The sequence below is a fragment of the Anolis carolinensis genome, chromosome 2, assembly GCF_035594765.1.
Source record: "Anolis carolinensis isolate JA03-04 chromosome 2, rAnoCar3.1.pri, whole genome shotgun sequence".
Taxonomy (NCBI): Eukaryota; Metazoa; Chordata; class Lepidosauria; order Squamata; family Dactyloidae; genus Anolis; species Anolis carolinensis.
The window spans coordinates 307,586,991-307,612,295 of record NC_085842.1 but is presented as its reverse complement, the minus strand read 5'-3'; the positions used below and the strand labels follow the sequence as shown (position 1 = coordinate 307,612,295).

The following is a 25,305-nucleotide window of genomic DNA, read 5'->3' as shown; positions in this document are numbered from 1 at the left end:
TGTGGCTTATCTTCCCTTTGAAATGTTTTTTTCCTACCAAAATAATGTTCATAATCATCCCCACAAAATGAAATGTTGGCATAGCATTGAGAAGCCTACATTAGGAACTTCCTCCCTGATATCCTCTTTTTATGTGCAATATTTTGCATGTGATGTGGGGCATTGCCTACAGTCTGAAGGGATGCACCCAAAGACTTCAGAATAGCAGAGGGCAATGGTTCAGAAGTACTGTTTTTGTTCTTGTGTGCCTTCAAATAATTTCTGGAGCCCCTGGTGGCATAATGGGTGACTTGAAGGTTGGGTTGCTGACCTGAAGGCTGCCAGGTTTGAATCCAACTTGGGGAGAACACCGATGAGCTCCCTCTATTAGCTCCAGCTCCATGCAGGGACATGAGAGAAGCCTCCCAAAAGGATGGTAAAAACATCAAAACATCTAGGCGTCCCCTGGGCAACACCCTTGCAGACGGCTAATTCTCTCACACCAGAAGTGACTTGCAGTTTCTCAAGTCGCTCTTGACATGAAAAAAATAAAAAAAAATTCTGACTTAAGGGGATTCTAAGGTTTTCTTGGCAAGATTGGCTCAGGGGGAGGGGAAGCTTTGCTGTCCTCTAAGGCTGTTCAAGTAACCTATTGGGTTTCCATGATTAAGCAGGGATTTGAAGCCTGATTTCCAGAGTCAAAGTCTGCTACACCATGCTGGCTACCTGAAAATTAAGGTTTTTGCCAGTTCTGCTCACTGCATCAGATAACCCAAAGAAGTATATATATGCTTTCAGTGGCAACCCTTTATTGTCTAGTGTCCTTGGATTTATGATTTATTTTTCACTCATGGATGTGTCTAAGACATGTCCTGTCCTCAAAAGAAGAATAGGAAGGGAAGCATTGTAATGCTCAGAACATGCATCAGTATGAAAGAGTGACTTTAAGGTATCACAAATATCATGACCAATAACAAATCTTGTGACTTTAACCTGAGACTATGGTCAGTTATCTCCTTAATACCTTTCCATATCTTTCAGTCAAGTTATTGTGTCTAATTTTGGCTTTGTATTGTTTTTGTTTGTGACACAGATAGAAAGGAATATATAGGAAGAAACTCCTGTTCTGTGAACACTAAAAACCAGTAGGTATAATATGCTCCTGATAGATATTTTGGAACAGGATGTTATTCCCTAGCTGCAGCTCAGTAGATTTAGTTCTGTATGTTATTTGGAAGGAAACCACCTAAAATACAACAAATTCAAACAGCCATATTTCTGTCTGGTATGGCAGAAGCTTTCCAGGACCTCTCTAAAATATATTTCCAGTTCTCCCATCCAGTCTGCCACAGGTATTCTTTCCTAGCCCACCCTCTGAGAACCAAATGTAAACTACATGTAAACTAAATTACACACTCTTTGGGGGAAATGGCAGTCTTTAAAAAACGTAAATGTAAGGCAAATGAAGATGTCATTCAATATAAATGTAGCGTTGGTATGAGTTTAAAAATCTCTGATCTAAAATGATCGAATGGGGGACGGGGGTGGGGGGGGGGGAGAGAATGTAATCCAACGTAACATGTTTTTGCTTCAGCAACATAATTTGCATAACAGTTACAGCTACCTTATTTTGATAAATAAGTATATCATTGATTCAAAAGAGTAACATGTAAAAACTCTATCACGAGTGTTCCTACTGTGTTGTGTAATGCCAAGTAATTGTGATATTTTTGCTCTGTAAAGGAGGATATGATTCTTTAGGAATTCACACAGTGACCTTGTCTGACATCTCACATTAATCTCTGTTGACCTTACAAATGGTTCATGAGATATTTAATTATAAAATGCCACGTAAAGAATTTCTCATTACAGATTCACCACATCACACCTAACTAGGAGCTAATACTATGTTTATAAAGTTAATGGGCTGATAAATCTGAATGACTCTTCTGTCCTGAATATGAAAATACTTGGTTCAGTCATTAAAGCAGTGTATTTTTCAAGCTCTCTGCCATCAGCAGAGCTATTAACGATATGCATTTTGCACTTCAACTCAGTCAACGTCATGTCTTAAATATATTACCAGGTAGTGTGAATGTTGTGCTTTTTTTGAATACTTCATTTGTATGTTTTGATCTGCCTCAATAATCCACATTACAGTTTAAAATACAAAACCCAGCAAACCAAACCTCTTAGATATTGCAGGATTAATCTTGGCAGGTCTGCCCAAACCCAGATAATATGACACTGTGGACACTGGGAAGATCTACTGTATACAGCTTTGCCTCATTCATCTTCCAATCCAACTCAATGCTTCAATGAACACTGAGATGACAGGGGACCAAGTCAAATGGAAAGAGGATTTGGTATTGACATCATTCTACTGAGGGCCTTGAGCTTGAGGGCAGTAACAAGCCAAAGGACCTTCAGGAAAGACAGACACAGTTGGCTGCTGGGAAGTTAGGGTGGCAAATAGCCATAATGTGCCAATGCCTCATAATGCATTTATATAGTGGGGCATTGTGATGAAGATGAGGAATTCCATAAATAGTTTCCACTTTGGGAAGCAACCCTTGTTTGTCACATATTTCATCTTCAGTTTCATCAAAGAAACTAGGTGTACCTTCCTATGTACCAGTACATAAGAAAAAGAATATCTGGTGTATTTGCTATAGTCTTAAGATCTGATGCCCTCAGAATTTCCAGGCAACCCACGTCTTCCAATACTAAAAGTCTGCCATGTTAAAAAAAAATAGTTTTGAAGCCATTTTACACATCCAACAGTAGTATTTTTATGAATATGAGTTTTTCCTTGTAAAGCAGGATGAGTGTTAGGTTTGGAATTCTGTTAATGTCCAATTAGGTTGGCCACCTTATTAGGCAGTCAATTTATATTTAAATACGGTTGATAAAACTCATTGGAGCTGTAGTGCACCATCTTTTCAGTCTATAACTTACAGGACAAAATATATTTTAATCTGACAAGATAAAATTATTTAATATGACAAAAATATTAAATGTTATATCTTCTAACAGGATAATTATTTTTTCAGTCATTGTATGTGTATATTATTTAAAACACTGAAATAATTTTAAGACTCTCAGAGATAACTTTAGCATCTCTTAAACACAAATATAGAATATAGTGCATGTTTAAGAAGTAAAGCACATTAATTCTGCACTTAACTTTCTACGTTATAACCAAATTTGGTCAAAATAGGCAGTTGTTTACTGTTTCCAAGGTGCTATAATATAGTTTCATAGCGGGCTAAGAATACACTTAAAGTAGGTATAGTTGGAATCTCTCCATAAATTGAAACAAGTCTGAGCTAAAGCTCATTTACTGTCTTGGAACGGAATTGATCTTGCTTTCGCATTTGATTCACCCACTGCAGATTTTGAGAGGAAGAAAAATAGCGTTGTTAGGTCAGTTTAACTAGGCCAGAGTTAGATGGAAAACATTGGCAAACCCGTTATTTTAATCCTTTTCTCTCTCGTTGTGACCAATTTTATTAGAAGCTGAGCTGATTTAAATATATTTTAGTGCATGTTGCATCATAAAATGTGCATGTATAGTATATGGTTCTTCCATGGAAAATGCAAGCAAAGAGAGTGATGTTGCTGCCCTCTCCATTTTGTATGTACATTTGATTAAGGCAACCACAGGTCCAAAAATAGTGTCAAAAGGAGCCATGTGCACCTTTCCCAATAAAAGATGACACACAGGGGTCAATTGCCCCCTTCTTACACGTTTCTGAGCCCTCCCATTGCTACTATGTAGAATTATCAATGAAACAGCTGTGTTCATTCCCATTCAGTCCAAGTCAGAAGCATTACATCAGCATGTTTTGTTGTTCGCCCTAAATTGCTGGATGTCTTGATGTCATATTGAGATCAAATGAGATTTTTTAAATGCTGTTATTTTTTAAAATGTTCTGATAGAAAGAACTCAACGATTTGACCCTAATTTTTAAAAAGAGATGCATATGGATAATTGGTTCACTCAAAGGCTCATGGATTTTTCTTTGAAAGGATTATCTGTATTTAAAAAAAAATGACAACTGTGGGCTGATGTAACTGGTAGATGAATGCTTTTGCCTCTTATTAAAAATCAACATTAATTTGAAAATCAGGCATATCAGATATATTAAAAAAACTCACTGATTGTCAGACTAGGTGCCACGGTGTGCATCATCAAGCAGTTTGTTCTAAACACTCCTGGCTTTTACTGAAAAAGCAGTGCTTCTTTTTTGTCAGTGTTTTGATCTCTGCTAATGATGATAACTTGAGCAGAGCTTTACACAATTGCAGCTGGTGTGGGGAAAAGAAGAATTTAAAGATTTGACGTTATACTTATGGGTTAGCTTTTTCAGTGCCAAAAACTGCTTTAGTTACATTACTAATCTTCATCATCATGTTTCAGGCCTTACGTTTAATTGGCAGACTTTGCATTCTGCCATGAGTAAACTCTGAAATGCATATTGCCTGGGCCTTGGTGGCATTACTTCTGCTTTGTTCACGTTCTCTACTCTTGATTTCTGTGCCACTGAAGGTGAATGAACTCCTTGGGGCAGTGGTTGCCCTCTGTTTAAATTCTTTGTAATGAGAAGTGTCAATTGTACTATAGAAGGATACTTTACATAAACATACCTTTTCCTGATCAGTGCCACATCATTGTGTTTAAATCTTGCAATCTGCTGAATTTACTTAACGTGAATGTTCACCCTTTGCAGAAACTGTGTGCATTTTATTTATTTATATCCCCACCTTTCTCCCAAGGCATCTTGGTAGCAAAATGTATGGCACATGGTAGAAACCTCCACTTTTTAAATTGTAGTATCTATAGTGACCATTTCTAATGTCCAGGCTACTAGCGTTCTTAGTCTTAAAGTATATCATGATCAAATGTGAAAGCTAGACTCAATTAAGAGATTCTGGAACAGGAAGGAAAAGGGCAGTATGTATCAACCTGAGGTCCTTGAAAAAATGTATTTTCCGACAAAGGAGCAGTATTTGGACATTGTCATCTGATCCTAATACAGTACTGAAATCCTTTCATGACATTGTCTCTCTGTCACACTCGTTGTTTAAAATTGCTAGTATAGTATAGGTGTCTAAATGTTCAACCAGGACTCAGTGAGACTAGGGTTCTAATCCCAGCTCAACTCTGGATGACACTGATCAAGTTATACTTTCTCAGTCTAAGAAGACAATGGCAACCCCCCTTAGAACAAATCTTGCCATGACACCCCTATGATCGATTGATCTTATGATCACAATAATTTGGAAGTTCTTGAAGGCACACAACAGCTAATGTAGTTCTGCTAGTCTCTTGCATATGGGGAACTTGATCTTGGTTGAAACTGTGGTAGGATTGCCAAGCTAAATATAGAACAGGCCTCATGTATCTTTGATATTTAGCGGCTCCTGGAGCAGGGAGATGCAGCACAAAGCTCTGCTAGGCAGAAATTCATTGTTTCCTGCATCACCCCACAATCCACCTTTTAGCTGCTGCATTCTCCCTACAACATTTGCTGGATGCTGGAGAACTTAAAAAGAGCAGAGAAGCATGGAACTATGTTTCCTTAGCTGGATGTACATGAATCACGCTCTCATTCATGCTGTGTCTCCAGCTCTGAGAACATAACTGTCTCTTCTCTATTCCATCCCAGCTTTCCATTGGCCAGCAAATCGCCATTTTGTGGGATGTAGCAACTAAAAGAGAACATTTTTGGGGAAAGGGTTCCACCTGATGAAAACTTCACACTACACTTTGTTAATAATTGAAGTTACAAAAGCCCTGCTTAACAACCCTGGATGGTGTAGCAGTCAGGAACAATGTAATTAGATAAACTTCAATAAAATTAGGGGGTTTAATGTATTTATAAAGTCTTCAAATTCCCTTCTGAAATTAAAATGAGGACTTCTTAAACATGCAGTTGACGCAAACAGAGTTTGGGCCCAAACATTGACAACAAACTGAGATTATTAGCAATATTTAACATGTAAGAAAATAATTAAATACTTTGAAACTTGTGTTACTACACAATGTCCAATTTGTCTTCGCTTTATTCTTGATTGGATCTCTTAATATTTGCTTGCAGTTTGTGGGGAAAAATTTACCACAATTTGCAAACTTGCATAGAAGTGTGCTTGTATCATAAGGTAGGCTATGCCACCTTGAATCCTGTACTCTTGCTCCTTTTTACGGTAAAGCCATAAAAATCTGGCAGACAAATAAGAGATGGATCTTAAGCCTCTTTTAATAAAACAATTAAAGTAATAAAAGTATGTCTTACTGTTTTATTAATTTCATTACTAGGACATAAAGGGCTCTGGGTGAAATCTTGAAATCAATTGGAGCCTTCCCTTGGGGTCTCAAAAAGCCAAAGATTTTATCACATATATTTATGCTTAAGAGTGGATGTTTCAATTTCATTTTGGTTAATAGTCACAAAATCAGCAAAGTTTGTATTGCATAAAGTAGTTCTAGAAAAAGGGTTGGAAGTGGGGGCTTAATGAAAGTGAGAGAAGCCCAGTGGACGACAGTGCTCACCATCACAGAGAATTCACCCTGGAATACACACACAGAGAGAAATGGGGCCATTGAAAAAAAAATCCATTAAAAACAGAGTGTGGAAACAATCCATTTTTATGAAGAAGTTTCTTTGCGTAGCTTACATCTCCCATGTATTCTTTAAAGCAGTATAGTCTGCCTTCCATATCCACAGATTCTGCATCTGCAGATTCTACAATTCATGAGTTGAAAATATTTTTAGAAATCCAAAAACCAAATCTTGATTTTGCCATTTTATGTAAGGAACATCATTTAAAACCATTGCATAGAATGCGAGTTGAGCATCCATGGATTTGGGGGTGCATGAGAGGGACTGGAACCAATACCCTGCAGATACCCACTGTATCTTCAAGTTTGTTAAAAAGAGAGGTAGGAAAGGTTTGGGTGTTTTTTTCCTATTCAAAGCATAGCTTTGGAAGAGTTAAATTTCCAACCAGAGAGAGAGAAGGGGGGGGGGGGGTGGTGGTTAGATGTAGACAAAACATCAGGAGAGAATGCTTCTGGAACATGGCCATACAGCCTGGAAAATTCACAGCCACCCTGTGATTCTGACCATGAAAGACTTCATAGGATTTTTAACTTGTTAGAGCTTATGATGCATTAAAAAATAATGTCATGATTTGAGCAATTGTGGTTGATACTTGTTTAATAACATCCTCAGCCTCTTATAACATCATCAGAGGGTGTTCCTAGTTCTCAGATTTTAGACTGCAAATGTCAGGCTCTGGGGTGCTCCTGACCTGACTTCACAATAGCATTCCAAAAATTGTTGTGTTTATTCAGGTTTGTGAACCCATTATTGTTACTCATAATTCTGCAGAGGTATTGCGAGTGGAATACATGAAGCATGTTTTATGCACTTGAAGTTCCACTGGATAAATATTTAAGTGTGTTAGCATTTGATTTGATTTTAGTAGCTTTGATGCATCTCTGTTAATAAATTGTGCCATATATTTGGACATATTGCTCAAAGCAACATTTATGTATTGATATAAGATGCAATTTAGATAAGACGTTTCTGAGATCTTTGTTCCTATGATGCACACAGCTTTCCATGCTGGATGGAGCATCACATAAGTTAACTTGGGGCATGTGTGAAAGCCAACCAAAACCTACAAACCCATATCCCCCTATTCCTGAGAGACAGGTGTAATGATTTCCTATTAACCAGTTTCGCTGGTGCTCTGTCTTCTGTACTCTTGTCTTCTATTTTCCACGTTCATAAGCATCTATAGCTTGTTGTAATCCTTTGAGCTATTGTGTAAACTTGTTAATAGACGCTGGGTAAATATGACGGCGCCAGCCTCCGCACATCCTTGCTAATGCAGTCCTTGGCTACTGTACCAAGGCCGCTGTGTATTGGCGGATTTGCATTAGCATAGATGTTGCTCATCCTGCACTAGATAATGGACTCAAAGGTTAAGAGCAAAGGATCGCAACAGCCCCAATCAGCAGAGCTTTTCTAGGGCTAATTACCTCTTCACTGCGCTGACTCTAATGTGACATGTTTATTGCCTTAACTAACAACTCATTAGCTTAGTTGATGTTTTTGTCAATATTAATTCGTTCATTTAAGCCAAGTCAAAGCTTAAACAAAGATGTCCAGACTGAGAAGTGGGCAGCAGAGTGACTTTTGTTTAGTTCACTGTTCCCCCTACCCCCAGTTCAATTTAAACAAGATAAATGTTGACAGGAAAAATATTTAGAGTGTCATGGAGGCGCAAAAGGTGTTTGCTAATGTACTTGTGTTCAAGAGCCAGAGTGCTTTATTTACATAGGAAGAAGCTTAAATTGTTTGGGAGTAACATGTTCAACACAGTGCAACTCTCACTTAATATGTGTCTCGGGAAGGGCCAATTGCTTTTGAAAATTGATTCAGTCTCCAATAGGTTAAATTGGGTGCCTGGGAGGATGTGCTGATTGGCCAACTCTTTCTCTGCTGCTAAATATGCCAGACAGGTTGTTCAATATACAAAAATATGAAGCTGAGTTTTGAGAACTGCCTTTAAGAGGGGGAAAAATATCAAAATCAATACTTTGTCTCAACCACGGCAATAAGTAGCTAAATGAATGATATTAAAAAGAGCTACTGTATAATAGCATCACAGTAATGATCAATTACATTTATCTAGGAAAGTTACTTGTTTAGCCCTCATTCACATTTTACTAATGGATGATTGCTGCAGTTCATTATTTGAGCGTGCTTCATTTGAAAATGAAAATAATCCATTACAAGATTCATTATCACAATCTCAGCGTGCATAATCTGGACACGGAAATAAATATGACTGAGGCTTTGTGCTCCATAAGGGCTGCCCTTGAGTTTACAAAAGGAGGGGTGACGGGAAGAGATGTGAAAGTGCAGACCAAATTAATTTTTGTATTTGGAGTTGATGATGTAGCATAGTATGGATTGGAAGACTCCCAGTCACTTTTCCTAATTGAATGTAGCCGTTAACTCCGAAGCAGTAAATGTAAATGAAAATGCAGAGTTTATTGTGTTATCTGTAGAGAGCCATAAATGTTCAAAGTGCTTTTCACATCCTACTACTTCATAAGGATCTGGTGCCAAAGGTTTGGTGTCCATAAAACCTGGAAGGGCATTTAGGATCAGCAATACAGGACAGTCTTATTGTCAGCAAAAGAATAAAAGCAGTCTGTTCGCAATAGTAATTTTTCAAAGCTCTGCTAAGAATAGGATTTGCCACCATCCCAAATTTGGACCCACATGACTCTTGTATTATTTGCTATATAACTTGTGTTGACACTTGATAATGTTACGGGATTCTTGTTGAAAATTAGTGAAGTTGTTGCACTCCAGACCTTGAAGCACCTATGACCAATGTGCCACACAAGAGTCCAGGAATATAAGCAAACAGTTTATTGTAAAAAAAAATTAAAAACATATAAAATCAGGAATAAGAAGGGAAAATATATAATCCAAAAAGGCTTAGCAAAGGGTGAGAACCAAGCAATAATCCAAATGTCTCATAAAGTTCCCAAGGTGACAAAGTCCAGGAACAGCCAGGAATCACAGATACACCATGTCCACAATCAGGAAGATCTAACCAAGTGAGACTTGAACAGGAATAAATTAATAGGTACATAGGAAACTTTCAGGAAATCAAATCCCAAATCAAAGCTTGACTTGAACCAGAAGCAAGAGAAGTCAGACTTAGCTTCTCACTCTAATGCAGTGTTGCCTGAACTGACCTTAAGGTAAACAACTTGTTGCTTAATAGACACCCATGAATGCATTCCGTTTCCCGTGAATGTCTTTCACAGCTTTCCCATGCATTCTCTGACCAACGCAATCTATTTTCAGCTCTGATTTCTAAATGAAAACTTTTGTTGATCTCTGTAGTTGCAGGTGGGTTCCCATGAGAACCCTCCTTATCATTCAGCTCTTTCCTTGATTCCTTACCTGCTGTTGCTACTTCTGACTTCCCTGAATGCCCTTGAGGCCCTGCACTTTTCGAGCTGAGAATAATCTGAGAATAATCATTTCCCAGACTTGATCACTTAATCACTTCCCATCACTTTGTGCCACAGGAAAACTCACAATCCTCTCTAAATCATCAGTTGAACCATCAGCCTCTGGTGACTGATCTACCACAGAAGTCTTGTTGATGACCATTCTTATGTAGAGTATAGATGTGCCTCTTTTTCCATGCTCACAACCTAAATTGATCATATTATACCTTTTTTTAAGATAGCTTCACTCATTGTATGAGGTTGAGCAAATATGGTTTTAGGCTGAATGTGTTTGAAGAATCCTATCCAGAGAGGAATAGAAATTACTTTATGATAATATTTACACTTACGGTATGTCTGCATGTAAGGTTTGCAGCTTCCAAAATCCTCTCCCTTTATATTTGTGGATAGTGGGACAATTGCAGAGTACAATGCTTGAGTGTTCTGTATAACCCCAGGAGTTGTAGTGAAAGAACTTTGAATGCTTAGCAACACTTAAAATAAGTGGTCAGTCATTATTAATTCATTTGGTATTCTTTGTAATAGCATTAATCTTAGTTAACTAATTTGGTTTTAAAGTGCTTATAATAAGGAATCTCCAGGGTTGTAAGTTAATTGAGTTATTAATTAATGCATGATTATTTTAGAACAATATTATTTTCATCCAGTGACTTATCGGCCAATGACTGTCAGCACCTATTATGGTATTAATTTATTTTACCTCTTCCCATGTTGTTATATGAACTAGAGTTCCGTATGGGTAAAGGTTCTTTATGTTTTACATTTGTATGGTAGTATAATTGTAGGAGAGATATTCCTGCCTTAAACTCAGAGTGAAGGAATGTAAAGAGTGTTTTTGAAAGGAAATGTTAAGCATGCTCGAGCATTCCCAAACATAGGGAAATCTTCAATGAACACATTCTAGCAATGGTTAATGGCAGCAGCAACCAATTTGTGGTGACCTCTGCCTGGTGCCAAGTTTTTCTAAAGGAGCCCAGCTACCTTGAATATCTATATTGTGAGACAAATGGAATAAAAAGAATGTATATAAGTAAATCCTTTCCAGCAGTTGAGCTGTGCAGCATTGAGTATTGCTTATATTATATTTCCTGTGGCCTTCTCAGTTAGTATCCAGGCTTGTCAAAATTGTGACCCATATTTCTCCATAATCTTTTTGCACCTTTTGACCATGTTTTGTGAGACTCATATTGGAAGGGCTAAAGAGACATAACCATTTTGAAGATTTGAAGGATAGGTAAGACAAACAAGAAAACCAGATGCAAACAAGATTATTCAATATTAATTTTGTCTCTAGATATAGCATGCAATGCAATGGAATCATGTTACAGATAAAGTGATTCCATGTAAACATTAGGAAGAACTTCTTGACTGCAAAATCTCTTTGACAGTGGAAGCAACCACCATAGAAAGTGATAGAGTGCCTTCTTTGGAGGCCTTCATTCAGGACTGCTTTCATTTTTATTCTTGCATGTCAGATGACTGTACCAGATGACTCTGGTGGTCAATTCCAACTATGTGATCATATAAAACATTATGCCACATAGATCACAGGATCACTTAAAAACTGATTTTTGCATTTATGTTCTCAGATTTCATAATAAGTTCATCCAGGTTCACTCTCTAACTCCATGGTTTGGGCATTTGATATGGTGCTCTTATTTTAAAAGTTAGTTTGATTTCCATTTTAAATGGTTTGCTCATTTTTCCCTGAATTTTTTTCTGTACATACATGCTGTTATAAAAGGAAGTATTGCATGTTTTTAGTTTACTAATCTATGCTAAGTATTCCTTGTTGTGTCTTCTGTCTTAAGAACACCTATTTGTTCAGCATTTTAGGGAGAGTATTAAATACTTCTCTGCCCTCTGCCATTTCTCTGAGTCTGTATTGGAGTGCCAAGAGAGTAGGGTGTCTGCTTCCACTATTCAGAGTCTCTTTTACCAATGACCTAATGGGAGTGTTGTGTGTCTCTTGTTTAAAAGGAGGGGGAATGTCTGAGTGGCCATCCAGGTATTCATCTATTACCTGAAATTTTGTATCAGAAGGAGTAAGACTTAGCACTGAGATTGATTTGGTGATATTAGGGCATAGCTCATTTTACCAACTTGAGTACACCCCCTAGTGTTCAAGTGTCATTTAATAGCTTGACCATTGGTTCTGCAGATAATTTGTCTACTTCAGGTTCATTCAGCTTGACAATCTTCCGGTCCAATACTACTCTCGTTTTCTTGGCTAGGATTTCCTGGAAATGTTGCAGCCAAGATCCCAAGCTCTAACAGTCCAACCAATGCTCCAATAATATCTCTTAGGCTGGAAACTTCGCTTTGCAGCAAATCCATTCTCTGAAATAATGTTTCTTCTGTTTGCTCTACTACAAAACATTGATCTTGCATACAGTCATGCAATGAAGATTCAACATTTTCTATTGCTGCTGGATCAAGTCTGCCAATCCTCTCTTTAAGAGTGTTCATAATTTCTTTGTATGAAGAAGTTTGTCTTGTCAATGATGATGGAGGAGTCACTTCCATCAGGCCTGGGTTGATGGACCAATTAGCAGCAGCACCATTAAGGGAGAGTAGAAAGATAGTCTCTGCTTCATCACCATCATCCCATGCATCCTCAGTTACATAAACAGTACTTGATCTGTCTAATGTGGTCAAATCTGTGAGTTTTAATAAAATAAAATAGTAAAAATTGGTAAAATAGTTGCTTCAGCTTCCAAATTTTTAGAATGCCGAAACAGGTCTTAAGAAAATAAGAAATAACCTTGCAAGATCTGACAAATGCCCATGTAAGTCAGTCCTTCTTCAGAAGAACATCTGAAACCTGCAGGTAATCCATTGGAAACTCTGTAGTAATCCATCAGTGGATGACAAAAATATTATTCTATTCAGCCCTGCTCTAATGGACAAAGCAGAAAACAGTTATATACTAGGCAGTTTATGGATGACAATAAACAAATATTGATGATAATTGAGAGTGTTGGCTAAGCACAAGGAAGAGGACACACCACTGTCAGTGCTGATATTATATAGATAAGATGGGGGTTGGTTCTTTTATCTTTGACACAAATAGATAATTTAACACAGAAAAATCCTTTTGTTACCTAAGGGGGCTAGCTGCAACACTTTTCTCTTCCTTTCCTGTGTCTTTCTCCTCTTAGGCCTTTTGCTTTTGAAAGTAATGCTGTGAAATGCAAAGCACAAGGACACTCTTGTCTCTCATCACCAGAAACTTTAAATACCACATATGTTTGGTTTCTGACTTTTCATTTTAAAAGAAGGGACTGCCTCTATGACTGTATGCTCTCCCAAAGGAAAAGGTGAAAGCACCAACTTGTTGCTAGGCTAACAAACAAACAGTGTTGCTGTACAACATATTTATAGAACAAATTCGTCAGGTTATGTTTTAAGGGATATACTGCAATATCCTTGAAATATGCCTCCCTAGAATTAAATCAGACAGCAGCATTCATACCAACTGAGAGCTACTTCTAGTGGTTTCTCAAATGATATCCCCAGCATATGAAGAAATAATTAAAGATTGTACATATATTCTCATTAGATTCCTGCAGTTGCTATGTCTTCCTTCCTCCACCACTGCAATTAAAGTTGATTGAAAAATGGTCATTATTGCCTAAGCTTCTCTGTCAAGTTATTTGATTTGTCATGCTGTTTTTGATGGATGGGGGAAGGTTAACATGCAAATTGGGAACCTTCACCAACTTGTTTTAATTTGTATTTTAATTTGTTTTAATTTGTATTTGTAAATGCTTTTTCTAAGAATGCTTTACCTAGATTTTACAGCAGCATGCAACATGCTTTTCTGACAAAAAGAGCTTGAGAAGAAATTATCCTTGGTGATTTGCCCTTCTCCTTTATGATAGTTCTCACAGACATAAAGGTCCTCATCTGAAAGGAGATGGAAGGAGCGAGGTGTGTGTGTGTGTGTGTGCTATGTACAGGAGAGTTCTTGTTGCTCCATCCCTAAGATTTGGATATTGTGAATATGTTCTGAAGCATATTTCCTTCACAAAGTGCATGGGAAGGGTGTATGTATTCTTCTATCCCTTAGCCCAGTTAATTCATTTGGAAGTTACAAGAAATTCCTATACAAATTACACATGGAAGCATCAAGGAAAACTGTTTTTTTCCCCACCTGATTTTACTGTGCTATGTGTGGATGCACTTATGTACATGCATGTATGTAGCAGGAGCCAGCAAAATCCAGCCCTCCAGAGGTTGCTGCTTTGCAATTCTCATAATCTAAGCACATTGTGCTGACTAGTTCTGAGGGACATTGCAGCCCAACAACATCTGGAAAATCACTTGTTGCTCACTGAGGTATATGGTTAGTGTTTATATTCAGTGTGTATATATATACATACACATAAATGTTGCACTGAAAGCTTTGGTAATAATAGTGATTCTTAAATGGCAAATAAGGCTGTTCATCTTTTGGTCATTTGGAGTTAGGGTTTGGACGTGCCAGCTAAGGAACAGATAATTGAGATCTATTCTCAGTCTTTTCTCTCATCCTTCAAGATTCATCTTATCATGTCATCTCACCCTCTTATCTGTTGTTGGTTTTTGTCCACATGGATACTTAGTCTTTCCATCCACTTACAAGCTTGCCCATCTTGGCTTTTAAGATCTAGATAAAATTGACTACAGGACATTGCCTTATTGCTCTAATGAGTTGGATGTGGTCTAATCAGCTGAAACTGAATCACCATAAGATGATGGCTTTGTGGATTGGTGGTTCTTGGCTCTGGGAACTGAGTAAACAGCCAGTCCTTGAAGGAGCCATTGCCTAGCCTAGGAGTACTCCTAGATTAAGTTACTCCTGAGTCCCTTTGGGGAGATAGGGTGGTATATAGATGATGATGATGATGATGATGATGATGATGATGATGATGATGATGATGATGATGATGATGATGATGATGATTCTCTGTCACTGGAGGTGTTAGTCAGTCGTTGGACCCAATTTTGACTGGTATACCAGCTATTGCTTTTTCTGTATAGAAATAACTGGCCTCAATAGTCCATGCACTGGTAATCTCCCAATTAGACTGCTGTAATGATATCTACCTAGGACTGCCCTTGAAGAAGACTTAGAAACTTCAAGTAGTTAAAAATACAGCAGCTTGACTGTTAGCTCAACTATCATATAGTCAGCAAATAATTCCAATTTTAAAAGACTTGTACTGGCTGCCAGTATTCTTCCAGTCTAAATTCAAAGTGCTTCTGATGACTTTTAAAGCCTGAATGATTTGGAACTTCAATACTTGGGAGAGTACTTCTCCATATATGTAGCTAACTGAGTATCATGGGGCACCCTCTGTTTCCCATCAATGAAGTCAATATGCTTTGTTGGGCTATGAGAGGTGGCTTTCTCAGTTGTGGCAACCCGATGGTAGTATGCTCTCCTTTGTGGAATAACCTCGCCTTGGAAATTTGATTGGCAAGAACATTGATTTACTTAGGAACCAAGTGAGAGGTTTTGGGGCCTTGTTGATTTGTCTTAAATACTGATGTATGTAGTTTTATTTTTTTAATCTTTTAAATCTGTTTTAATTATTATGTTTGACCATTTTTTGAATAATTAAGTTATTTTGATTGTTTTAAACTGTTTTAACATGTTTTACTTGTAAGCCACAATGAAATCTTTTTGATGTAGGGCAGGTAAGAAATATTTTAAGTGATAAAATAAATCTGTTTCCTGTCACCAGTTAATTCTGCCTCCCGTTGGTTGCCATTATGCTTTTAAAACGAATGAAGAGAGAGAATGACGGGAAGTGGGATTAGCTGAAAACTCACTATGTTCCAAGTTTCAAAATTAGAGCAGACTTTTGCTTAGTTATATTAGGGGAAACTTCCAAAGTAATGAAATTTTTGCAAGTGATGTTCCAGGAAACTACAATGTATTTTCAGCCAATCTCTCTTCTAAAGAATGATAAGCAACGTTGGAGACATCCTTGCATGTAGTAGACATTTTTGGATTCACCTTCATTGGTACTTTGAAAAATGTACCTTTAGGCTTGTTTCAAAGGTTTATTGAATCTTGGGAATGTTGGCTGCAATTAGCTACACAGCCCGATTAGAATTATATGGAGGTGCCAATTAAATTAAAGGAGTGTCCATATTATGTATCTACTGTAGTTTGGGCAATCGGTAGCTCTCTTCTGAGCTACTACAGCTGTGCAGATTGCAACCTGTTTAACTACAAACATGAGCACAGACATGAATCTGTAGTTTGTGCAGCCTTTCTGATTCCCAATAGATAACATATAGCACATAACATTTAAATTTAAAAAAATCTCTGCTATATCTTGCCTTCGTATGTGTCAAATGAACTTTTCTTCCAGGTTCTGTATCCTCACATCTAAAACATATTTGAGACTTGCTTTTGACTATTTCTTTATGTAACACTGCTGGTTACAAGAATTTTGCATTTGACCTTTTCAGCTGTAGTAACCTAGGGGTTTTCCTTGTACCTGCAGATTGTCCTGGATCATACGGTGTGATTTACTAAATCCATTACCTTATCGGTTATTTTACATCTGGCTACAGTGCTCCCTTAGCCACTATTTTATACCTGGCCTCAGTTTCCAAATATATGCACTCCTACTTTATAACATAGTGCTCCATGCATGATCTCATTTTCCTGACTACCTCTCTAACCTTTTTTTGTGTGACAGGCAAGGCCTTGACATATCTTTTGCTGCAGCCACCCAGCCCCAAACTTCCTCCTCACAGCACCATCAGAAGAACTGCCATTGATCTCATTGGACGGGGGTTTACTGTATGGGAGCCTTATATGGATGTGTCTGCTGTGTTGATGGGCCTCTTGGAGCTCTGTGCTGATGCTGAGAAACAACTGGCTAAGTATGTACATCATGTAATACTTTGAGATAAGAAAGTTTTTCATGTATTGTACTGTGTTTGACATATTGATACAGGAATGCCAAAATCTTCTTTATGAATGGCTTCTACTGTACATGTCAGGTTGAGGGTCTCTCCAAAATAACAAGGATGCAAACCTTTGTCCACACTGCAGTTTTCATCTGTCCTGTATCAAGAACACAGCATATTCTGCATCTAACTGGTTAAAATGAATAAATTTAGCATGAGCAGGTTGATGTGTTGAAATTGATATGTAGAATTCTACCCTAAAACAGATCGCATTTAGATACAGTATGGTTTATCAACCATCTGTCTATGTGTTCCATCCTTAACCTAGCACCCTTTCACTCATCTTGTATTTCTAATATCAACAAAGATATCCTGTCACTGAGGAACACAAACCATAGTTTGTGATACAGGTGTCACTTAAAACTATGATATCGGAAAGACAGTTTGCTTACTTGTAAATAGTTCTTTGAATAGTCACCTCAGCCCTCACTGAAATGGGCTTTCAGGCCGGTGCAGGGACCCAATTAGAATATCCCAGAGCTGAGTAGCTTGATGCATCCCATTCCCTCCTTCCCTTCTCTATCTTCTGCGCATGTCCTAACCCATTATAGCTACTATCTCCTTACTTTTAAAATCCAACAAGAGGAACCTAAAACAGAGGGAAGGTAGAGCAGGTTGTATGAGGGCACAGATGACCACAGAATGGACCACAGTTAAGTTAAGCTACCTCCCTTCTTTCTTTGTGGTCTCTTCACCTCTTACAAATGGGTGATCCTGAAGTTTACCATAGGATGGTCATTGGAGAATAGCAGAAACAACATGGTAGTCAAATTGGGCATCTGCAGTCAGATCTGTAGTGCTAAATAAATGTAGATGGCTGAGACCACGTTGCAGCTTTACAAAGTCAGGCAAATGAACACCATGGAATAGAAACACAGAGGAAGCAACAACCAAGAGGAACAGGCTGCTTGGCGAGTTTGTAGGGTGTTGGCTGTTCTCCCTTAGGGCTTCTGTTACAAACAATCTGACAGAAAGCAGTTGCATATTGAATACAGAAGAACACAGATGGTTTAGGTCCAGGCTATTTGGCTGACCGCATCCCCTTGTACAAACCTCCCTGCCCCCTGAGATCTTCAGGAGAGGCCCTTCTCTTGTTCCCACCTCCATCTCAAGCCCGGCTGGTGGGAACGAGAGAGTGGGCCTTTTCAGTGGCTTCCCCTCGACTCTGGAACTCCCTACCCAGGGATGCCATAATGGACCCCTCCCTACCGTCCTTCCAGTGGCAGGCTAAAATCTTTTTATTTAGACAGATGAAGGTGTTTAAGATTTAGTCAGGGGTTGCTTTGGTTTTTAACTTTGAATATGTTTTGATGGATTTTAACATAATTTTTAGTGCTGTTTGTGTTTAATTCTGTTTTAATGTTTGTATATTTTAAATGGATACCAATGCTTTTATGTCGAGCCGCTTTGGGTCCCCTTTGGGAAAATAAAGAAGGTATACATACATATAATCATCATCGTCGTCGTCTTATCTAAATTTGATAATGGCGGCAGATAGAAGGTAGGTAACCTAATGTCTTGATTCATCTTAGGAAAAAAAATTCTGTATGCAGGATGACTTCCTCAAAGTGTTAAGAAAGGAAAGGTTCATCACACTGAAGAGCTGCAAGCTCAGTTGCTCATCTTGCAGAAGTGATGGCAACAAGAAAGACCATCTTCAGATTAAGGAGACATTCATCTAGAGATGCAAGAGTTAGAAAGGTTTGTGCATTAATTGTGGCAGGATCAATGACCAGTTTGGAATCAGAGACAAAACCAGTGGGCAGAGATGTGTTTGGCCTGTAAGGAAGCTCTTCACTGCTGAGATTGAAAATAGAGTAGTGGCAGACAAAGACAGACAGATGAGCTATAATTGCAGCTGAACAGTCTTTCAATGAGAAAAATACAGATGGAAGGCCCCACTGACAAAAATACCATTAAAAGCGTAGATCCTTTTGTTTGAAGATGCTCTTCAGTTTTAGAATATATGGTTCACCTCTTGTATTAGTGATTTCAAATGCACAGTGTAGGAAAGAACCCAGTAGTCTTTAGTCCATCAGGTATTTTACTCGTGATTATAGTTTTAGAGACCAAGATAGAAGAGGGCTTGTAAGGCAGAAAGTTGGATGTGGTGACATGTTAAGAAGCCAATCAAAGTCAAGACCTTGATGGGTCAGATTTTTTGGAAGAAACTGACTGATAACAATGCTGCTAATCAGGACACCACCGTTCAGATGAGGACTTTTTGAGAAGAGGTATGTGAAGGTCTACGAAAATTTAGAGCTGGAAAAGAATTGTAAAGAAAAGCATTTCTGTGAAGACTAGTATGATCGCTATTGTTGGTGTTGCATGCCAAAGCCCATCTTCCTGGCTGGGACCCTGGTTTCCAAAGGGTGATCCATAATGTAATTTAAAAGGAATTTAAAAGGAACTCTTCATCAAATGGAAGAATTTTAATTAAATCTTAGAGCTGGCAAGAGTGAGATTGTAGCTGATGCAGGCATTTGTGACTCCACCCTCTGAAAGACCAGGTCAGAAACTGGAGTTGGTAAATCTGTGACATCTAAACAAAGGGATTTTGCCATGTATAAAACTATGTTTGAAAACATCTTTATGTCTTTTGGAGATTATGGTGGGTAGTATGCTCTACAGAATTAATAGGAGAAGAAGGAAAAGAAAGGTGATGATGTGAAGGAAGAGTCAGAATTGTTATAACCAGAGGAACCATGTGTCACATTTTCCTGTGATACATGTGTGGATGAGGAAGCTACAGTGGTGACTGATACTGCAGGTGGATGTGTAGTGGTAGAAAGTAATATAGCTGTAGTAGATACCAATGAACAAAGGATAACACTTGAATTGAGAGTGGAAGAGACTGTAGGAGTCACTGGAGAAAATTCTTGGGTCACAATAACCAGGGCAGGGAAAGACGGAGCTCTGGACAAAGTTGGTGTCATTCGGGATGGAGGATGGTTACATGGAGCTGGTGATGAACATTTTTGTGGAGTAGATGGACCCACCAGTGATCGATGCTGAGGAGAATAGGATGGCAAGTCAATATGAGGAAACCTAGATTGATTTTAGTATTGAAGATATAGAGGACAACATGGCGAGTGATAATGTGCAAACTCATGGTAATGAGAACAATTTTGGTACAATGGAAAATAGGAATGAGAGGCTCTTTCCATAGGTGTTCCTACCAGTATTGATCCATGCAAGAGACTGAAGTATAAAGCACATCTTCTTGGGGTGAGCAACTCCAATAAGAAAGAAAAGTGGATGCATAGGATGGAGTGAAATGGAGATCTGCGGAAGTGGAAGGAGAAATAATTCCAAGAGCAGAATAAGGAAGAGGAGAAGAGTATAGAGCAAACACATTCTGATCAAGAAGGGTTCCATGTATTGTACTGCAAGACATTGGAGATCAGTTGTGCATCAGATTGAGATACCGTTTAGTATGAAAATTCCCTTGAATCGCTGGTATCTAATCTGGAGAATCAAATCTTTAAGCCTGGAAATTGTTCCAGAAAAGATCTGTACTTAAACAGAAAACTTAAAAACTAATTTAGTTATTATGTCTTTAAAAGCAGAAAATTGCGGGAGGCCCATAATTTCATTCAGACAACTACAGTAGCAGATTTATGAAGGAGTAAGGAAGCAACAATGTTTTGAACTTGTAGAAGGGACACAGAAGGGAAAATTGATGGTTATTTTTTAAACAACTTTTGGTTACATTGGAACTTTTTATATTTAGGTGTATGCATCTAGTCATTCTTGTGTGGTCCAAAAATGGTTGTGTCTGATCATGTGTCTTTCTCACAAAAACTAGGCTCACACGGGCAGTTATGAAACCTTTTACTATCTTAGCTCAGATCAATATGGATCAGTATTGTGAGTAAAATGAGAAAAGATCAATAGCCTATCCATAAATACTCTTGCCCTCCCCCACTTTTCTGGAAATCTGCCTAACTGCTTTGTCTATTTTGAAGCAATGCATTCTTTTCAGATATATCTTCAGCTTAAAGAAATATTCATGGGATAGCCAACAGGATCTTGCCTACCTATTATGCTATCCCCATACTGCAGCAGTCTTGCCCCTTGCCAGCCATATATTTGCCCTAATGTTTTCAATATATGTACCGCTGTATATTTAATGATACACATGTCCTTCTTCTAACTTCTAATTTACATATAGTTGGCCATATCCCTCTTCTCTTTATAGTGTATGAAGAAAATACCCAACCAGACAGATCATTTGGATTCCCCCTACGAATACCCTCTCCACATAAAGAAATATCGATGTGCAGCAATCGTTTTTAGGTTCTGTGGATAGCATGGCAAGCATGAGGGCAGTATGGTCTGTGACTACTGAGCATGATCCCAGTAACAGTTGTGCTTGCCTTCTCTTCACACTTGGGACACATGATCATAGCCATAGTCTTCATACTCTCCAATCTACTTATGTACCAGTTCTGCAAAGTTAGTAGTAAACTAATAATTCAAACTAATTTCAGCTGGTTTCAAAACATGACTTCTTATGCTGTCTTAGAGGAGAAAACTTAGCAAAATATGTTAAACCCTTGTGCGGGCAGCCTGCTGACTGACAGGTCAGCGGTTCGAATCCAGGGAGAGCGGGTGAGCTCCTTCTGTCAGCTCCAGCGCCCCATGCGGGGACATGAGAGAAGCTTCCCACAAGGATGGTAAAACATCAAACATCCAGGCGTCTCCTGGGCAATGTCCTTGCAGACGGCCAATTCTCTCACACCAGAAGCCACTTGCATTTTCCCAAGTCGCTCCTGACATGGGGGGAAAAAACAGCATAGTGCTTTCCTTATTGACAAAACATAATGAAACAAAATATACAAACAGTATTTTTAAAGTAGTTCAGTTACTGTTGGAAAGGGGAAGAGAAATTCACTAGCAATAATTTTGGAAGTAGGACAAAGCACAGCCCTTCCAGTATTGTTGGACTCCAACTCCCATCAGTCCTATCCAGAATAGCCAATGCTGAGAAGTGTTGGGAGTCCAGTAACATTTAGATGGCTACACTTTGCCAAAGTTATAATATTCTGTATTTCATAAATTCTAAGATGCACTTTCCCCCCATATAAACATCTCAAAAATGGGATGCCTCTTAAAATCGTGGGTGCCTTCATATATATATATATATATATATATATATATATATATATATATATATGTGTCCTATTGGTTATACTAAAATTAGTGTGTGTCTTAGAATAAATGAAATATATTCAGAATTTTGAAATGGTATGTACATTTCGAAATTCTGGCTAATATTTGTAGTATATAAAGGGGGAGTCTAGTTCCAGGTTAAAAACCCAGTGAATACAACTATTTTCAGTTGTTAAAGTGATAAATATTTAGCATATAAATATGAAACAGGGATGATATACTGAAAGCATAGTATGAGCTGTTACAGAAGCTTAGGTTAAAAAGAAAAGAAAAGAAAACATGTTGTCATTGAAAATGAGTCTTGATTTTTACTATCACCCCTTATTAGATTTATGGAAATACATGATCATGATATATCTGATAGCTAAATATATTTAATAAATTGATGGAGTAAGTGGGTAAGAAATTAGTCATATATATATATCATATAGTACAAGAAAACTGGAATGTGTTTTTCCCCCCTTTGGTTTCCTAGTAACTACAGCTTTTCATGAACAAATAAAATATAAAAACACTATAGAAACATTGGTATGAAAAATTTATTCAACTCATAGCTGCTTACAGCTAGTCCGTTCAATGCACAGGAAAATGTTTGTGAACAATTGTATACTTGTATTCTTTTACATAGATACATTTCTGTTTTTGCAGATGGAAGGAAATGATAATTGCCTCCTGCTCATAACCTTATTTCTCAGATGGTTCTGTGGTTGCAGTTAAAATTATATTTTACAATACCTGAATGAATTAACACAGTTTGAGGTTTATTGCATTCCTGACCAAAGATAAAAACATGAGTAAAATTTTATTATACTAGCCAGTGACTTAAAGATATAACTAAAATATCAGATAACTACAGATTTCCTTTAAAATTACACTCACTTCAGTACAGGCAGTGTAGTCATTAAAATCATTCTTAAGTTATTTGAAGTAGCTTATATTTTGTGGGATAGAATAGACAAGGATCTGCAATGTTAGTATTATATGTGTTTTGCCTAGACAAAAAGAGACAACAAAGTCATCTCTATGCCAAGAATGTGTTTTGATCTGTGTAGTCCTATCTCAAAAATTATATTCCAAAGCATGTTCAGTATAAATATCATGGATGAGCAAACACACCCTCGTGCATTTCAGAGAGATAGCTTCATGGTCTTCTTTGAAGCTCAAAATATCTCCCTTTTCTGCAGTTGATGAATTTTGCAATAGTTTCCATGCATTCACTTTAATTATTTATGGAAAGGATAGCAAACAGTGGAAGGGAGGGAGGGAAGAGAACTGCATTTCTCTTTGCAACCTCAGATTTGTCATTTGCCGCCATCAAATGTAGATGCATCCTTATTAAAAAAAAACAACCAGTATTTCTTTTTGCCATTTTTTCCAGCATGCTCACTTGTTAACACAGCAAATGTATAAAAATGGTTGAGAAAGGTTTGAGTTTCCAGTAAATCATGAGTGGATGCAATATTTTTGTTCAATTTATATTTTTCTTAAACATATATTTTTAGAAAATATGTTTACCATCTAGATTCTTAATATATAAAGAATCCTATATTTGTTTTGTAAGATACATTAAATTAATGGAACAAACAATGAAAAATCAGAAAAATATAGATGTTCATTTTCCCCTTCATAAGCATTGTGCATTAGGTACTATGTTTTTATTAAATTGTTATCTTTACATATGTAACTTAACATTTCCCTTCTGAAGCTTTGCAAACAGTACATTTCACCACAACTGGCATTACATAATTACAGAGGTAGTTATTTTTTCTTTCTTTGCAGCATATGTATGTAGACATGTGGATTCAGTACTATGTGCTTAATGTGAGTTTATCATATTGACAAAATCAATATACACAGTTGCTTTCCTTATATGGATGTACCTAACCATGATTCTGAGTCACTGAATGATAGATTTTTTTTCTCCATATTATGCCCAGATAAATATTGATAGCCAGCTTTACAATGTATTTTCTGATTTCAGTGAAATGGCAAATAAGCATACGGGTGTTTAAGATCAGCATGAAATATTTTAAGTACCACAGATTCTTCTTGCCTCCTCAGGAAGCATGATTGTGTCAGTGAGTGTGTCTGTGTATCTTTTAAAACATCATTTTCATAAAGTACAGTTTTTCAGGATGCTATTTTAGGCTTCCCGACACACCTCTAGCTGTCATAAAGATTAGTATTGCGTTCTGTATACAGAGCTGCTGAATAAATGAATGTATCAGCATGTAGCCTTGAGGAGAGCAATGCAATTTTCATCATGATAAATTGCATAATAAGCGAGAAAGTGTTTGCTTATTAATCCATAACAAGATTTAGATTGAAAACGGCCTGTTACATCCGTGACAGGTACAGTACCGACTGCAAAGGGGGACTTAAGATGGAAAGAAATGGAGCAACAAAGTGTACAGGGGGTTAAGTGTGCGTCTTACCCTCCCGGTGCCCTGCTGAGCTGCCCCTTTTTTGTGCCTGATTTACCGTGCACACAATAACAGCGCACAGCTGCCTTGCTTCTGTCTGTGATGTTAAGCATGGTTTATAAAGGAGCTTTTATGTTGAGCGTGTGGTTCTGAGGGGGGAGGGAAAGGAAATCACTTCACATTTATTGACAAAGGAAAACACACGCAGTGTTTATCTTTTTGTGTGTCCTCTGTCTGCTTGTGTGTGTGAGCGCGCCCGCCCGTGTGCCAACGCACGTGTTGCATGAAATATATTTCCAATCTGCAGCATGCTGGAGAGCTTTGAATTTCCCCTTTAGAGGTCTAACGCGGCGCTCTCTTCCCCTGCCATCTTGTGCCCCCTCCCCAAAAAGAGCTCAGACTGCGGAAGATGCGTGGAGTGAACTGCACAGGAGGATTAAGAGTATTTTTCTAGCATTAATTAGGCTTTGATTTCTAGGCTTGGACAGCTGTAGGGATCTTTGTTGCCCATAATTTTCCTCCTTTGAATTATAAGCTGTAGTTTGATTCAGATTACTCTGTACAGTTTGTCTTGCACGCTTTGATGTAATTAAGCAGCAGCTTGTGTTTTTTTAATTTTAAGCCGTTTGAGGGGAATTCATCAATACCATTTCTATGTAGCTCTCGTCCATTTCAGCAGAG

At 37.8% G+C, this 25,305-nt stretch overlaps 1 protein-coding gene across 3 annotated transcripts in view; it reads left to right on the top strand.

Moving 5' to 3' along the window:
• The window catches only part of wdr7 (WD repeat domain 7), a 241,658-nt gene that overhangs the window by 144,690 nt on the left and 71,663 nt on the right, over nt 1-25,305 (top strand). For all 3 annotated transcript variants that reach the window (XM_062972543.1, XM_016995242.2, XM_062972542.1), the window contains one exon: nt 16,753-16,939. In XM_062972543.1, coding sequence (XP_062828613.1) covers nt 16,753-16,939 — 187 coding nt within the window. The remainder of the gene's footprint in view (nt 1-16,752; nt 16,940-25,305) is intronic.